An 18,364-nucleotide genomic window follows, 5' to 3' on the forward strand; every position below is an offset into this window, starting at 1 on the left:
CACCTGCATTGTGGAACAAGTTTTTAATGAGTTTGGATTTCCCCATTTTCAAGAAACCACGCCCTCCACAGCATGCTTCCCAACTGAACAGAAATCTGAAGCTAAGGCAGGTTGAATATAAGCAACAAGCTTACATTTTTGTTTTTCCTAAATGAATCATTCATTACCTTGTTCAAAGGGCTTAAGATAAAACCAGCAAGAGGGGTGGGGGGGTGTGTGTAGAGGTAGCAGGAATGTGACATGGCTATTTAAAAAGCTGCCTGGTTTTAATGCTGGTTCCAAGATCAGGTTTGGGTTCACAATCTGGATGGAATCTTTTCTCAATAATAAGGGTATTTTTTAGATACATCCCATTCCCAAAGGCTGATGTTCTGAGATGGGAAGTAAATACTTAATCTTATTCTGATAAACTGTTATTTTGTTGAGAAAGCAGGAAGATAACAGCTCAGTTGTGAGTCACTGAACAAGGCACAAGAATTCACATATCATGATAAACTCTGAAATATAGTTTATAAACTATAATTGCTAAAATTAACTGTTAAAACTAAGCAAACAATATTAAGGCTTGGCAAGATTTCTGCACCCATTCTCTAATGGTAGTGACAAGGTTTATCGTGCTATCTCTAAAGTTTTCTATTCAGATAAAAGGTGATGGTAACTGACTAGCTTATCAGCTGATAATGGATCAAATTTAAGATATAAATAATAGAACTTATACAATCTGGTAGGTTCTTTCTAGTTAAGAAAAGGCCACTGATGAGCTTCACTCCAAGTCCCTACCCTGCTTCAATTTAATTTCTTATATATATTTTTCATTCAAAACAATGAGTGTAATTGATGTATTGTTTCAGTTATTACTATATATTACAAATTTTACAATGCATGCCTATAATGAAATTAATTCTCTTGAAAGATATCTGCTTAAGTAGAATATTCTAAATAATAACTTTATTTTTATATTAAGTCCTGTAATCCAAACTTGGGTTTTTTTTAAAATCTTCATATTCTGGTTAACTTCTTGCATACAGAGATTTTGAATGACAACCTGTTTATCTTACACAAAGTATTCTATTCCTGTTCTTTAAAAAAAAATAACAGATTTAAGAAATCAGAGCAAGCATGTTCATTAGCGATTTTTCTTTTGGAAATTTAATATCGAAATCATTTATTGGCATCTTCATTGTAGCACATTCTTCAAAGAGATTCTCAGGATGTCAGCTGGTAAAACTACCATTTTGTTCTTGCTAGTTAAACATGCTGTGCAGATTCAGTGGATGATGCATGAATTACTAGAATATTATCCTAATAATGAACCTCTTTGCAGATCCATTGATACACAAACTGGAAATATTCTAATTCTATAGCTTGGGCTTCTCACCACAGAAAAGTACTATGATGTAAGGGATGGTTTAAAAATAGTACTGATGCTTAGTTTCTTGAATTTTATGTAAATATTCTATAATCAGAGACATATCCTAAGCTATTTTTAACAGTTACAGAGTTATCACAGCAAGGTATTCTTGGGTCAATCAGACAGAAAATATGAAAGAAAGAAAAGCTGCAGGCCAAAACAGTGCTCATGCTAAGAAAAAGGCAATTCATGTTTAGTTCCAAATCAAGCAAAACAATCAGAAATAGATTTCCTAGAAAAAGGTATGTACATTTTTTGCAAGATTCAACCAAGGTTTTTTTTAAAAAAAAGAAACACATAATATAGGCACTAAATTAAAAAAATTAAAATTTTGACCTTTAAATCTATGCATTGTACAAGCACAGACACTTTATTTTAACAGCACATCTTTTGGTGATTTATGTTGGTGTGAGTGTTCATGAAGTAAATGAGAAATTCGTATATGTTTTTAAAATGGATATGAAAAAAGCCATTTATGCCTTTCACTGTAAATAAGCCAGAACAGCTTCACACTGCAAAAGGGTCACATATTGAAAGTCAAACGAAGCCTACAAACATACATTAAAAAAGAAAGGACAAGGTATATAGAACATGCTGACAAACTAAAATTCAGTTTCAACCCTGTTCCTTATAAATGTAACCCTGCCAAACATTCGTATATATTACAAGTAGACTCCAGATAGAGATTTGCATCCATTGACAGTAAGGCTTTCAAGATATATGAAGTTTTATAGCATTTGTATTTTAAGGATTTAGGGCAAGTACATGGTTTTTCTACTAAATAAAAAGTTATTAGTACTTAAAAGGTTCAAAAATATATCAAGTGATTTTTTTACATAAATAAATTATATTGATTTTGGATTTAACAGCTGAAAAAACCCTCTTTGCTTCCATTGGAAGCAAAGCTGAACAAAATGTTAGTCAAACAGAGATAGCAGCACTTCTAAGAAATCTGTCAATAGCCATACAGTATCTGTCCTATACAGCTGTATTAAATAGGGTCTATAATATTATCCAATTGTTCTGCAACAGTGTAACCAAATTGTGTAATTTGTTGATATTGATTCTAACCCAATAGTATAAATTCACTGCAACATGCAGCCTTAATTTTAATTCATGGGTAACAGACTTCTTTGAGATGCTAAATTTAACATGTACACTTTAAAATCCCAAATGTATAAAAGACAATGAAAAAGCATCATAAATAAATAATGCAAACTGAAATAGTTATGTCAAAAACATTTGGACCATCTGATAAATTAGCAAACGGTAAAAGGAAAAAATAAAATAAAAAATACAGTAAATTGTGACAAACCAAGTGTGAAACTGAATGCTAGCATACACTCCCAAGCCCCTTTAAATGGTCTGCCATTTAAACATCGCACCACTTTGTTTTTCAAGTCTCAAATCTCGAGCTATAAATTAGAACAAGCCCAAGCGAAAGAAAAGTGACACAGGAGTGGGAATAAAGATAACTATATAAAAACTGCTTTTAGGTGCAATTCAATATTGAAAATTGGCATATGTTTTTAAACAGTTTCATTTAAAACACAAAATGTATATGCAGAGATGCTGGGAAATATCATTTAAGAGTGCAAGGGCTCAAGAGGAATGGAAAGAAATAGCAAAAATGTTTTCACAGTCTGATAAAGAAATGAAGGATAAAGCCAAGTTATGCAACTTTGACAATCCCTGCCAAAGGTCAACTCTAATGGAAAAACCCATTCCACATCTTTTTAAAAAATCAGTTTTCAAAGTTTTCACGAAGAAAGAAAAAATGATAAAACTTAGGTCCAGTTCATTGCTTTCTTCTTCCTTGGGGGAAAAATGCCAAGTGCCTTTGTGAGAAATGAGTAGTACAAAGTTGAAAAAATAATTGGTAGTTACTATAACCCTCTTCATGCCACTGTTTTTTTTTTAATAAAGGTAAGTTGTGCATAAATTTCTCAGCAGGAGCTGAAATGGGCTTGGTATCTGAAGGAAAAAAAACTGAAATGCACTTTAAACATAAAAAAAGATTTTCTTTTAGAAATATAAAAGTTAAGTAATCTTTCCCCTTACAGCAGTTTGTTTCCAAAACTTTGTAGTGTGAACAGGAAGAAATTATATATCTACTATTAATGCCTTAAAAAAAGAAATGAATATATGCATTTCAATCATTAGTTATATACTTCTGTCTATACTACTATTCTAGTAAACATGATAAAATAGGGAAATACTTTAAATCAAAAAATACACATTAGCACTTACTATAGCTGTGCTTTTTACTCCAAAATACAAGATTTGTTTTTTTTTTTTAAATTCAGTGTCATTGTAAAAACATCAACCTTTTCCTGTGTTCTTCTATGTTTTCCTCTAAAAGCAGCACTTTCTTTTACCAGATATTTTTTTCTTTTACACAAGCAAGCAGTTTTGGGAATGACCACATATTTACTTATTATTTGGAAGAAGGGAGGGATGACCAGTTTGGAGAAGATCGGATACTTTACTACTGTTTGAAAGAAGGGAGGGGTGGACAAATGAACCAGAATTCTGTTCCTCCCACACTAATGTTAGAACACTGCTTATTTCTATGGCAAGACCTTGCAACTATTAAAATGTCACCATAGTTTTCTTAACAGGAATTAGGTAGATAATATTACTTACAGAAACACAGTTTTTATGAAGGTAAAGTGGGGACAAAGAGCAAGAACAAATATTTATGGGATGAGAAACAAACCACAATTTTTTTCCAGGAAAAAAAACCAAAAACAATCTAACTGATATCTTTAATTTCTTTTAAATCCTCTTCCTCCTCCTCTGCTGGTACATCACGTTCATGCTCCATTGACACATATGGTATTTGTTCTGTACAGTTTTGCTTGTTAGCATGTTCCTTGTCAGACAGTGAGAGCATTTCTGGGTCCACATTTGCTAATTCCCCTTTAGTTTTCTTTTTTTTTCTTTTCTGACTTTCTGGGTTTGTTGCCTCTGAGTGTCTGGTTTGTTGAAGACCTGGCAAGGCCATACCAATACCAGGAGAAAGAAACATTGAGGGATATATCAGTCCAGATGACATTCCAGGAATAAGAAATGGGTTAAAGGCTACAGGACTACTGGTTGTTATTGCAGGTTCTGATTGATCAGAAAATGAATTAGGACTCAATTTGTCTTCAGAAACAGCTTCTATGTTTGAACCTTGGGTATTTTGTTTCTCTTCAGTTTCATTTTCTGAATGCGTTGTACCACTTTTAGTTGTGCTTGCTAATGAAGTTGGAGCAGTTGAAGTACAAGTAGTAGCTGCTATTGATGGATTAAGAAGTCCTCCAACACCAAACATCTGTGGTACAGCAGCCATCCCCGGTAACATCATTGGCAACATGCTCAGAGTACTTTTAACATCCTCACCAGCAGGTACTGCTGCAAATCCAGCAGGAAAGCCAACCAGTCCAGTCAAAGGAATGCCTTGCATGTTTCTCATACTCTGAAGTCCTACTAAATCCATTCCAGCTATAAGTCCATTCATGAATAATGGTCCCATTCCAGACGAAGCATCTGCTCCTATTCCCGGAGCTTTAAAGAGGTCACTTCTTGGCCTTCTTCCTCTTCGACGAGGTCCAACCTCTCTGAGTACGGGCTCAGTAAGAATACGATTAAACTTGCTTTCAGGTAAAAAACCCTGAGATGTGAAAAACAAAACAAAATTTCCACAAGTTATTGCTATGAAACTCTGAGGTTAACAAGTATCTTAGCTGTATTTCCTGAAGGAATACATTCTCAAGTATCATTCTGTGTTACTCAGAATTATGCACAATGTGGAAACTTTCATAAAGACAAAACTATTTGCACAGAAATATGATCCTGGATTTTGTAGGTAAAGCTATGTATTCATTTAAAAGTTGTCAATTTTCCCTAAAATAGAGTAAATTTTAATATATGCAAAATACTTTTGGATTAGGAAAGCAGTCCTTCTAATCCAGGATCCTTTCACACAATGGTCAATGGCATGCACAACTACTCAGAGTTGCCCACTGAGTTAAACAGAATTTATTACTGAGTAAGTGGACTTGGAACTTCAGCCTCAACTATTTTATTGTAGATTATACTCAATAATATTAGAATGCTATTCATTCTCTCTCTTACACCCTCATTTCAAGAATAATCTAAATCTTTTTAAAAATGTATTCTTATCCAAAAGTTACCAAAAAATATTATTGCAGTCATTATAAAACATTGAGATTACTGTGAGAATACATTAAGAATGAAATCCTGAATAAAAGGAATTGTATGAATTATAGAACCCTTTCTTAATGAAATCCAAAGAGTTTAGTGAGGAAAAGAAATAATCAAGTTATTACTGCATGATATTTTGGCTGACTGTTCATACAAATGAAACATCAGTGCAAGAAAGGTAGTTTGACAGAGACTTTAAGCTATATGTCTAAATAAAAAGGTCTGGCTAAGGCATAATGTGATATATTTGCATTTTGGCTTAACATGTTGTATGAAAACAAGTATTATGATTTGTAAATTTGATTTGTGGCTTAACATAATGTATAAACTCAGCAGTGGCTAATTCAAATGATCAGTGGTTAAAATAAATGTGACTTAAGTGTCAACTTGCCCATACAGTTTATCTCATATTTAATTATACCTCAGGGATATCATAAAAATACTATTACAGTTGCATATATTAGAAACTCTTCTACTTGTCCATGAAAATAGAAGGGTAGGGAAAAGAAGCAAAAACAGGAATATGTTAATTGACCATACAAAATTATCACTTCTGAAAAAAGTGATCATGACTGGTCTTTGCACTTAATATTTTCTGCATCCCAATGGTCACAGGATCATAATTCAGGTGCTTGGCAACCAGCATGTATTTACAGTGGTTGCAGCATCCCAGAATCACATATTCACCGTTTGCAAGCTTCCAAACTGGCTTCCGACAGGCAGGCAGTGGATTTACTTAATGAACACATTCCACGGTGGATTCACTTAATGACTGCAGCAAAAAAGGTTTTTTAAATAGGGTGCAGTTGCGTGATGAGTCATTTAATGACTGCATTGCTTAGCAGCAGAAGTTCCAATCCCAATTCTGGTCATAAATCAAGGAATATCTGCAATGACTTTCCCAAATGTTTTTACTTACTGAAAGCTTAACTATGTCACACCAGTCTGCTGCAACAGCATATTCCATGTTTGCATCAAGCCACCTTGGTAACTCCTTCAAAGCTGGCGCCATGGCTCCCCCTAACTGCAAAGCACAGTAAAAGAATGACCTCTTTTGCATAAAACTTCTAAGCCACATAATTAAGCACTTAGCTCAGACATGTCAAACACAAGGCCCGGGGGGGGGGGCAGATCCAGCCCGCGAAGTGGTTTCATGCGGCCCGCGAAGCCATCCTGGAAACAGTGAGGGAACGGCCCCCACTGCCTTGGCCCTGGCCCAGAGACCCTCCTTCTGCCAGAGACCCTCAGATCTGTCCCACTCCTGCCCAGGCCCCCATAGGCACCCTTGATGCGAACGATGTAGAGCTGGCCATGCCCACCCAGTAGGCCATACGCACTCTAGCCACACCCACCCAGTAGGCCACGCCCACCCTGGCCATACCCACTCAGCCCCCTGAGGGCAACCGCAATGCTGATGTGGCCCTCAATGAAATTGAGTTTGACACCCCTGACTTAGCTTATTTAGTTCTCCACTTATTTTTCAACAGCTCATTTCTTGTCTTTTTAAAAAGAAAGATTCACTTATTTTATGCTGTTAATACCTCGTACAAGAAAATAAATATCTACTTTCCCAGCTTACTCTGTACTAATGAATGCCACAATGTGGGGAGACCCTTTAAACAGAAAGAAGAAACGTAATTTAGTTGATACAGTATTTTAAGCAAATATCCTTACGGAGGAGGAGCAACTAGTATTTGTTCTTCCTCAGGAAACTTTAGAGGCAGAAATAGAAAAATCCTAATCATGTACAAAGACAATTTAAAACTAAACTGAACTTTTCCAAAGATTTTCTAGAGCTGTCCGTTCTTAACTCAGTTGCCCTACAAAGAATTTTCTACCTTTCTTTTACTCGGAAGGAACCTATTGCTATAAACTAGAGTAAATATCATGTATTTACTAACCAATATGAACTCAAAAATGTGATGAGAAGATTGCCATGTGGTAGAGACAAATTTCAAGATGATACAATCTAGCTTATATGTGCTTTTCTAAGATTATAACATGAGAATAGGTAGTATAAATCTCCACCTAATGCTTGTATCTCTATTTAATTCCTACATTACATTTTGGAGAAAACACTTTAATACTGCCTATTTTCTCAGCTAACAAATTTAATCAGCAAATAACCGTAGCTTGCCATAACTAAAGTTTAGCTAACCAAACTTTCCAGTTTTTAAAAATCGATTTGCTGAACTGACACAGTTCCAACCTATTTTTTTTATACCAGATTATCTTTCCTTAGCAGTTTTTTAATATCAGATTATCTTTCCTTAGCAGTTCCCAACTTCAAAAAGAAAGAAGTCTACAGTTTAAACACCAGGCCAAGGTTTTTACTCCTTTTGCATATGCAATTCAAATGCATAAAGCGCAGGACAGGATTTTAATGAAGAAATAAAGGACAAATTTTAGAATCTGCATTTCCTTCCCTAAAAGAAAATGGACTGATGAAGACCCAAATCAAATGTCCAGATTGTGGACTGACTGATTGATTGATTGATTGATTAGAACGGTATGATGTTAAATAAAAGCAAAAAAAATTACCGGCTAAAGACCATTATTTTTAGAATGCTTCCACTTACCCTCCGCCCTGTGCCCTTGTGCACCACAGGCACCCGTTCCTCTCCAGTGAGAGAATTTATGTCTAACTTGCTAGGATCTTTACAACGCTGCCTTCTCTGTTTAGGCTTTTCTGAAAAATTCTGAAAGGGGAAAAAAAAGAGTAAATATGAGCGAATCCCAAATAATACTGTCTAGCACTGGAATACAAAACTGCACTTACTGTGCCAAAGCCAGGGATTTCGAGAGTGTAATCAGACTGCTGTCTCAGCCAATCGAGAAGACTCTTGTTTGGAACAATCTTATCTGTCTGGACATTAGTAGCTGGAACTGTCTGTTGACTTGAGGTAGTTATGACTGGCCCATCTGAATTAGAATTACTTGTTATAGTCTGACCTTCATCTTCCTGAACAATATGAGGAGAAAGAGAGAAAAAGGCATGCATCGGATATAAATTCTAATACTTTACACTGGCATATATGTAGATTTTTACTGCATAAATTACAATTGCTTGTAAGGAAAGAGGGAATTTTTCAAATTTCAGGTTTACTTTATCTGGGTTAGTGACTGACAACGGAAACTTTCAGAACTTAGCTCTTCTCTGGCTTCAACTTGAAGTGCTATTATTTGATCCCACTGAAACCTCAGCAAATATTAGGATCCCTGACTGTTCTTAGATTTATTCTATTACCTGCTCTTAATGTGATAAAACACATTTCAAAAATATCGACTTGCATTAGTGCATTTAATGGACTTAATATTTAAAGGAAGAAATCTACAGAATAGGAATATGCAGTAGCAGCTGAGAAAGAAAGGAATGTCTGGGGAAGATGGGAATAAGATAGATACAGATCTTTCCTGGCTACACTGGAATCTATCAAGGCACTGAGAATGGGATACCTTTCACGTGTGAGGAATGGCCAAAAGATTTACTACACTTTAATATTGCTATGTGTTGCTTGTCAGTAATTAGGTTAAATTTGATTTGCTTATAATAAAATTTTCAACTCTTTTAAAAGATTTAATATCATATCACATTATAATAATACAGTATATGATTGTTTTCTTTATGTTAATTACTAATTACTATCTGACATATCCTCCTGTTTTAGCTATGTGGGTATTGTGATGATCAGAAAGTATATTAAAAGAGGAGAAAATAATTCACATGGTTCAGGTACAAGACTAAATCCATTAAAACTAAACCTTTAGAACCTTTTGCCAGGAAAGCCTGGCAAAAAAATCAGAAGTTCACTTCAGTCAGCAGCAGCTAACAACAGCTTATGGCTTTTAATAAAATATACTAGAGAAGATGCCACCAGACCTTTTCTGATTTTTTGTTAACATACTTCTAACACAGCTGTCCTCCTACAGAAAAGCCTGGAAAATTCAAACTTCAAAATCAGGCAAATGCTGCCACCTCAGGTGAGTTCCTAAAAGAAAGCAGTCCCACTCCATTAGGTTTTGTTCTTTTGCCTTCATACCAAGAAGAGATGCCTCAGTTAAGTAAAAAAATATCCTCCAACCTGCAGAAGGATTGGAGAATTGGAAGGAAATTACCATCTAGAAAAAAATTGAACTAGATGAAAATTAGGCTCGGATGAAAATAGTGTAACATGGATTAATGTGAGCTGTTTCCATGTAACTTAATCTTATTTTGCACTGAGAATGTGTCTAGTTATTCACGTCTGGAGATTAGCTGTGAATTAAAGCTGGATTCATGAGATTTTACTTTCCTCCATTACCCTAAATTCTCATTTACATGTTTAACCTTGAACTTCACAATCGTATCTTCTGAAATCAGTAGTCTCATTCTAATGGCTAAGTTTGTAAGCCGCCCTGAGTCTTCTGAGAAGGGCGGGATATAAATGGAATTAAATAAAATAAAAAATAAATAAAATGGCAAATTTAGCTTACATTTCAGCCACTCCAGCACCCACAGAAAAGGCAAGAAAGCTGGAAGCAAAATAAATTTTTCCAACTGTATTTCTCCCAAATTTTTACACAAGATTAATTTTCTCTGTAAAACGAGGGGTGACAGTGGCCAAAAGTACTGTCTCCACATCCAGGATTGTGAAAGAGTGCAACAGTAGGGATTATGGGACAGGGGCTTGGGATCACTGATTCAGGAAGCTAGAAGGGTTTATTTGTTTACTGTGATGGATTTTTTAAAACTGTTGCCAGTGAGCTTGTCTTTCTGCCCAGTCTAGGCCTCCAAAGCAGCTTTCAACTATCATAGTCAGAAGGTTTCCCAAGGCTGTAACAAGGGCCCACTGGGAGCTAGGTCCATTGTCCAAATAAAAGTGAAAATGACAAATATGTATGGGGAATTGTACTCACGGGCAGCCCTGTTTGGAGGCTTCTCTCCTTCAAAAGTATCAGGTCAATCCCTTCCACATTTTTTCTCCTACCCCGTCGTCTTCTGATAGCAGCATCATCTCTTCGTAAGCTTCCATTGACAATCTGTCCCGTGACAGGATGAATAAGCCCTGCTTGAAGGATTCCAGACAGGTCCATGCCAAGGGAACCCTGCAGAGCATTCACTGTCCCTATCTTAGGTATATTTGTGCTCATGGAAAACGGAGTGCTGCTTCCTGAAGTTCCATCTGGCACTCTTGAGAGATCTACTGCATCCCGCCAGCCATTTAATACAGCTGAAGGATGGGAGTGGGATGCTACAAGCTGATCAAGACTCTGGTGCTTGGTATCTCTCTCCATTTCAAATTCATACGATTGCCGGTGCTTCGATTCATCTTTGACAAAGGTGGGAGCCAGAAAAGTTTCCTATGGTTAAAGCCAGAGCCAGAAAAGTCACTTTTTATGACTAGTGGTATACACAATGTATAGCTACAGAATCTATAGCACCCCTTTACAAAAGGGATGCTCCACGCCCGTAACAGTTAGAAAAGTTGACTTCTGCTCTTCCATCATTGCCTCCTTTGCTGAAAATATTAATAAAATTGTCTTGAAGAAAGCAGCAATCTCTCCTAGAGTGGTAGTGTCACATTCAAATTTAATTTAAATTAAAAGCAGAATTAACATAGTCTTCATCTTATATTTTCCCAGCATACTGAGGGAGTCTGACCTGGTCTGATGGGTTAGGGAGGGGTTTTAATATATTTTAATTATTGTTTTAATTGCGGGCATTTATTTAATTCGTTTTTAACTTTTGTATTCTGTTTTTATATTTATTGCCCTGTACACCGCCCTGAGTCCTTCGGGAGAAGAGCGGTATAAAAATGTAATAAAATAAATAAATAAAATAAACTCTCATACAATTTTTTTCTACAAACATCAAAGAGATGCAACTTCCCTCTAAGGAATTATATCACTAACTGGATATTTGGACCACTAACAATAATCAATAACTAATATGAATGAGGTCTCTCTGGGAGCCCACATTAATGGTCTTCATTGTCTGCCACATAACCTTGATACATCAAATATATCAGTACATAGTAAAGTACAATGAAACAGAAAATATGCAATAGTTTTCTCTATAGGAACAGAAGTCTGAAATATGATACAAATAACTTTTAATAGAATGAATATCCAAGCTTACCTTTGGGAGCTGTGTAGCTAATACTCCATTGCTGAAACTGGATTCAGAGACTTCTGGTTCAGTATAGCCACTCCTATTGCAAGTACTGCTGACTAAGGCAGGAGTAGGCATCATATATGGAATGTCAAACGTTTGACTGGAAGAAGGCCACTTTCCCTTTAAAATTGCATGACAGATGTTGTCAATACGGTTAATGATCACTCGATCCTGCCAAAGAATAGATATTCTTTGTTTAGTTGTATATGTTGGCATAGTCTCATAATGCTTGGGAAAACTAAAGTTAGTGAACAAATTCAACTTAGGACTCCTTTACAAATAGGACGTTGAGAGATTGTTTGGGCTGTGTATTTACTATTCTGTTTATCAAGAATATTATCAGTCCCCAGGCCTGGGAATGCAGACACAAAGTTATGAATAGAGTACCTACCATATCAAGAACCTCTGCATTAAATCTCTAAGACAGCGATGGGGAACCTTTTAGAGACCGAGTGCCCAAACTGCAACCCAAAACCCACATGTATCATTGGGTGCTGGGTGGGTGTGGCCAATTGGGTGTGCGTGTCCAATTGGGTGGGAGTAGCCCATTGGGTGGGCGTGGCTGCAGTGGTAACAGCAGACTGGGTGGGACTAAAAAGTTCAATCAATTCCAACTTTGCGAGATATTTTTTTTTCCCATGAGAAGTTGAAATTGATTGATTGATCCTTTTTTTTATAAAACCCAGCTGAAGGCCTAGGACTGGGGCAACAGTGTGCGTGCCCACAGAGAGGGCTCTGCATGCCACCTGTGACACATGTGTCATAGGTTCGTCACCATGGCTCTAAGAGATTGCACGTTAAAAAATTATGGGATTATTAGTTTAGATCTATGAAGTATGTCAACAAGATAGGTTTCTCCAATGTGCTACTCCCTGGAACTGCACTTTAGGAAGAGGGAATCAAGCTGGGGAGGCAAATAAAAGAAAAGAAGGATCTTACTGATTGAATGGCCAATGATGAAATGAGATAAAAATCTTTTTAAAAAAATATATATATATCTGCTTTAAAAAAAATTTCCAAAAGAGAAATGGCCCAACCTTTATAAATATGTAAAACAAGGAACTAGTACTACATACATTCCCAAAGGAAAAGAGCTGTGAGCTTGACTTTTTGACCCCCTCCAAAGGATGGCTTGCCATTAGAATCACACATACAAAACATTTTTACTTTGCATATTAAAACACAAAAACAGCTATAGAAAGTAACATTCATGTCTATCAAATACAGCATAATGTAAGTAGCCTGACAGAAGAATGCTAATTTTACAGAAATTAATCTGAGCTACGTAGAAAACTTTGTTAGTTTGTTATTAACTGGCAACTTCCTGTATGAAGTATAAAGAAAAAAAGCAATCTGAGAAGCTTCACCCTAAGCAGGGGTAGGCAACCTTGCCTCTTTTATGACTCATGGACTTCAACTCTCAGTTACAATATAGTTTTCAACTCTCAAGTTTTATATATGATCTGCAGCAAGGCTATTATATGCACAAAGATAGAAAACTACAGAAACACAAATAATGGAGAAATAGATTCTGAAGATGGCTGAGTTTGCAAAAATGGCTAAATTAATTACTTTGATTAAGAGAGGAACTTTAACTACTTTTTATAAAAGACTGGAAGTCCTTTGTTGAGTTTTTGCTGAAAATGGGTAAATGAACTGCCGATTTTGGGATTTATTGATTAAATAAATGGGAAGAAAGAACTATAATATCATACCAATAAAATTAACATAAAAATCTGTATTTAATATTTTTTAAAAATAAAAATAATATTATTAAAATTTCAAAAGATAAAAAATTCCAAGATAGGGAATTAGCAGTTGTTAATATAAATGGATACAGTCATCCCCCAATTGGGGCTACCCTTGAAAAGTATCTGGAAGCTTCAGCTGGTGCCAAGTGTGGCTGTGCAAGCCACACTGGGTGCCCAAAAAAGGGTACATATAACACCTTTGCTCTGCAAACTGCATTGGATGCCAATTCAATTGCAGTTGCTTCTGAGTCCAATACAAAGTTAAGGCTAGGTTATCTATGGACATGTTAAACTGTAAATTACACTTTGTTATTACAATGACTAGATTCATATGTTGCATCAGGTCCAAGCCAAGGTAAACCATCTTGTGAATAAATTAATGTCTGAGCTCCACCTTTTAAAATTCTACAAATATGGGTTTGTTTTGCCTTTTCTAATTTTTTGAGACAATATGACCAGAGACTGAATCCTCTTCTTTTTTGACAAATGAGGAAAAAAGGTAAACTGTGGTTTATTTATTTTAATTAGCAGTGGTGTGTGAACCAAGTTATTATGGTTTCTGCAGCTTAGAATGATCTATGAATCCAGTCAACAAGAAAACCCTGAGAGGGCTGAAGACTCATTAAAATAAGTCCTCTTTTCTAATGAAGAGGACACTTTTTCCACCTTGATTTAGCTTCTTTTGAATATATTCCAAAAGACAAACCCAGCAAACAGCATAATTCCGGATACTGTTGATGTAAAAAAAAAATCTTGAGAAGACATGGGAAGTTGCTCTCAATTCTCACGGACTATTGACCTTAATCCTTTATGTATGCATACTGAAACTACAAAGTCACCTTGGGCCACTCCGAGAAAGAATAGAGTGTCTTCTCCTGTAAAAGTTGAGCTATGGTAGGCGCCCGAACATCATGAAGTTCATCATTCTCTCCAGGAACAGCAAATGCGGAGCTCTTACTTTCATCTTCAGAAAACTTCTCAAAGCCATCTAGAGTAAAAAACAAAACAAAACAGTAGATTAGCTAAAGGTTTTAAACTACTATATTGATGACTTTCAACAAATGACTGAAATATAAAATACTTAGATGTCAATTGGAGTATTCACTGTTTCAGAGCTTTCTTCACTCCTAAAATAGAACTTAGACTTATATACCACTTCATAGTGCTTTACAGCTCTGAGTGGTTTACAGAGTCGGCATACTGCCCCTAACAATCTGGGCCCTCATTTTACTGACCTTGGAAGATGGAGGGCTGAGTCAAATGATAGTGCTGTTATGCAGAAAAATGGCTAAATATGGACTAGAACTTGAAGTATAACAGTAAATATTGTAATAGATTACAGTTCTGAAACATTCCTGAAAAAAATAAAATATTTGTCAGATTATTTACTGGACTCCTCAAATTTGACAACAGATTTCAGACCCTGTAGCTAATAGCTAACTGAAAAACTAAGCATCAAACACTCAAACATCACACAGCGGAAAACATTCTGTAGAGAAGAATAGTGAAAAAATTCCTCCCAGTCTGGTAGACAATTATAAAAATCACCTACTTGAGCCTGTTTCTGCCAAAGGGACAATATGAGGTAGAGCCAAAGGCACAACTGTTATTATTAAGCAACAATATATTAAACTTGTATACCACCCAATTTTCAACTCCAGGTGGCTCACGGCAATCAAAGAAATTACAGTAAAACCAATAAAATGCAAAAGAGAAAGATAAAAAAATGTCAAGCACAACAGACTAGATGGAATGAAGTGAGGGATCTCACTTTTCTTCATCAATAAATTGAATGAAGACCCAGGTCTTCAAGGGGCAGAACTTGTTCCAGAGGACAGGTGCTGCTATAGAAAAGGTGTGTTTCCTGGGGTCCCAACAGATGACCGTTTAATTGAAGATACCCGGAGTGTGCCAACTTTGCAGAATTAAACTAGTCGGGCAGAAGATATGGGAGATATGAAGTCCTTAAAGGAACCAGGCTCTATACCATGTAGGGCTTTATTTATTTATTTATTTATTTTAATCTCATTTATATCCCGCCCTTCTCCGAAGACTCAGGGTGGCTTACAATTGTACTTACTTACTTTTAATTCAGAAGGAAATGGCATATCTGTTAATTTTTTGTTGAATAAATAATTGCAGTCATTTTTTATATTTTTCCCAATTACATTTTTATCTTTGTTTGAATGATGATTAAAATATTGATATGGCTACAAATGTTTAAAAAAGGAAAATCTTTATATAGGGTGCACTTACTTTTTCACGATTGCTTTAAGTAATAACCTAGAGAGTTACAAGTAATTAGCATACAGTAGTTACATGATTTTCTCATCCGTTTTTAAAACGGAGTAGAAAACTCCTTCTACTAGTCTCTATTTTTGTTTTAGATTATTTTAACAATAAATGGGAAGTTGTCATGCCTCAAAGCGTAAGCTGTAGCATCATCTTTATTGATATGAACATTTCTAGCCCAACATATTCCCAAATTGAAAAATGTAAAGAACTGAAATATTTCTTCACAATAATGTACCTTGATTTTGACTGATTCCATCCCTCTTCTCTAGGTCTTGGTGCTCACACTCTTCTTCTCTCTTTATTTCACTCTCAAAAAGAGGTTGAGAAAGAGGACTATCTCTCTTCTCCTCAGTATCATCTCCCCAGAGGTCTCCTTCCATGCAAACCGGGTGTGACTTAAGGAGTTCCACTTGAATTGCTGAAGCCTGGGTTCTTGCAGAGTGGTGGTAGTGGTGGTGACAGGTCTGAATCTCCTGCAAGCCTGGGGTGTGCTCCTCAAGGCTTTCACATTCAGCTTGATCGTCCTCACCCATCCCAGGCTCACTATCACATTTGGATGCTGCCAGCTCACTTGAGACTGATTCAACTAGGACCTTATTCCTTTCCTCCATGAATGCACCCAGAGTGGTGAGAATACATGAATTGTGTTTCTGTTCCTCCTGTGTGCTACATTTGGCTTCTCTGCTATCTTTCACAATGTCAGTTGCTGCTTCCAGATGATCTTCCTCTTCCTCTTCCTCCTCCTCCTCCTCCTCTTCACTATGGCTTTGACTCTGCATTAATTTCTCCTGCAAACTCTTTTCGTGCAATAAGCCCATCAATCTCTTCTCAGGTTGTACTTTGATATCAAAATTATGAAGACTGGGACTGTAGACCCCTATGCTCAGAACACTCTCCACACCATCTCTTTCAAATGGAACTGCTTTGGGGCTAATATACTGATTTTCCATATGCTGAAGGACATTACAGGTTTCCTGAACAAAACTCTCAGAAGGCTTTGTCTCCTTCTCTGAAAGCTCCTGTCCTGTATTTTGACTTTCCAATTGATCACTGCCAAACTGCAAATGATCCAAGTAAGTGGATTCTCGTATGGTCTCAGCGTCACAACTAGAGAGGTCTTCATCCCCATCTGTTTTGCCCTCTGCCATTTTGGTAGCATTGCTGCTGATGTCTGTGCAGCTAGGGCTGTCACGAGCAAAAGAACTATGTTCACTGTTGCAGGCCTTTTCATCATACATTATGCATGACAAAGAGTCAGGCAAAGAACTCTCATCGTAGTTAACAGAAATCATACTTCGGACCTTAGACATGAAATTTTCACAGCTGCCATCCTGAGAGGTGTTTTCTGCCTGCAAAAGATCATTCCCTGAGTTCATTAGCTTAGCACAGTTATCTATTTCTACCTCTGCTGATGCCTGCTTTTTTTCTGCTTGATTATACAAAGGCGAATAATATAGTTTAGAATTTGCTTGGTGGTGACAGCACAAGTGTTCTTCTCCAAGGACCCCTGTCCTTTTATTCTGAGCATAATTTCTGTAGGCATCCAGAAATGATAACTGTGGATCATTCATTATGTAATAGTCTGTGCGATTCAGCCCATGCTTAGCCATACCAATTAGCAGGTCCCGATCATGTTTGCCACATTCCCACCACACAGGGAGGTATAGGCTTGGGCGGCAAAGTTTGAGCCTTTCATGTAACTGTGGACACCTCAACACTTGCTCACGGACCTTCCGTAAGAGTTCAATTCGATACAGCGTCTTTGCAGCACGTTCCTCTGTGATGGGTTCCACATAAATATTGGGATCTGTTGGGCCTACAGAAATAGAATAGAAAGGAACAATAGATAAAACCAAAATATAGGGAGGGAGGGGGAGGGAGGGGGAGGGAGGGGGAGGGAGGGGGAGGGGGAGGAGGAGAGGGAGAAAGAGAGAAAGAGAGAGAGAGAGAGAGAGAGAGAGAGAGAGAGAGAGAGAGAGAGATGCTATAGCAGAATAGTTTTAAATTAAATCAAACTGAAATAATTTTTCTGTGTCAGGATATCTAGTAATTGATAACGACTCTAGTGTTCAAAACTAATGCATAAGATGACAGTGAGGAAAAAATGTTCAGAAAAAGGAAGATGGCTTACAACCTGGGATAGCAGCTATGTGTATATTGGGGCCATTACATTCACACTAACCTAGACAGAGAGAGGACTACATCTGTTATGCATTATTTTTGAATAGTTTTGCCATGTGAAATTACTCAAGCCCCTATATATAAATAAAAGCTTTTAGATAATTGATAGTTATATCACTTTTCTAGGAGCACTATACCTGGAGATCTCCCCTTAATTTTATCTCCACAACAACAGCCCTGTGAAGCAAGTTATAGCGAGAAAAAGTGACCACTCCAGAGGTGAATTTCCTTGACTGAGAGTGGGCCTGAACCTCCTTGGTTATTACAATGCCTCTCAGTGATAAATGTTCTACTTAGATTTCATAGCTTTCTATCTGAAGATGAAACTACATTGGAATCCTTGAAATGGATGGAAAACAT

At 36.6% G+C, this 18,364-nt stretch overlaps 1 protein-coding gene across 3 annotated transcripts in view; it reads right to left on the reverse strand.

The window, feature by feature from the left end:
* Positions 1–945: 945 nt before the first annotated feature.
* Positions 946–18,364, reverse strand: part of CHD6 (chromodomain helicase DNA binding protein 6) — a 144,588-nt gene continuing 127,169 nt past the window's right edge. For all 3 annotated transcript variants that reach the window (XM_083358038.1, XM_083358039.1, XM_083358040.1), the window contains 8 exons: positions 16,059–17,639; positions 14,368–14,516; positions 11,742–11,948; positions 10,520–10,963; positions 8,403–8,585; positions 8,203–8,322; positions 6,543–6,647; positions 946–5,069 (listed from right to left, as the gene is read on the reverse strand). In XM_083358038.1, coding sequence (XP_083214164.1) covers positions 4,167–5,069; positions 6,543–6,647; positions 8,203–8,322; positions 8,403–8,585; positions 10,520–10,963; positions 11,742–11,948; positions 14,368–14,516; positions 16,059–17,639 — 3,692 coding nt within the window. In that variant the 3' untranslated portion in view covers positions 946–4,166. The remainder of the gene's footprint in view (positions 5,070–6,542; positions 6,648–8,202; positions 8,323–8,402; positions 8,586–10,519; positions 10,964–11,741; positions 11,949–14,367; positions 14,517–16,058; positions 17,640–18,364) is intronic.

Source organism: Vipera ursinii, assembly GCF_947247035.1.
Source record: "Vipera ursinii genome assembly, chromosome: 3".
NCBI classification, from domain to species: Eukaryota; Metazoa; Chordata; class Lepidosauria; order Squamata; family Viperidae; genus Vipera; species Vipera ursinii.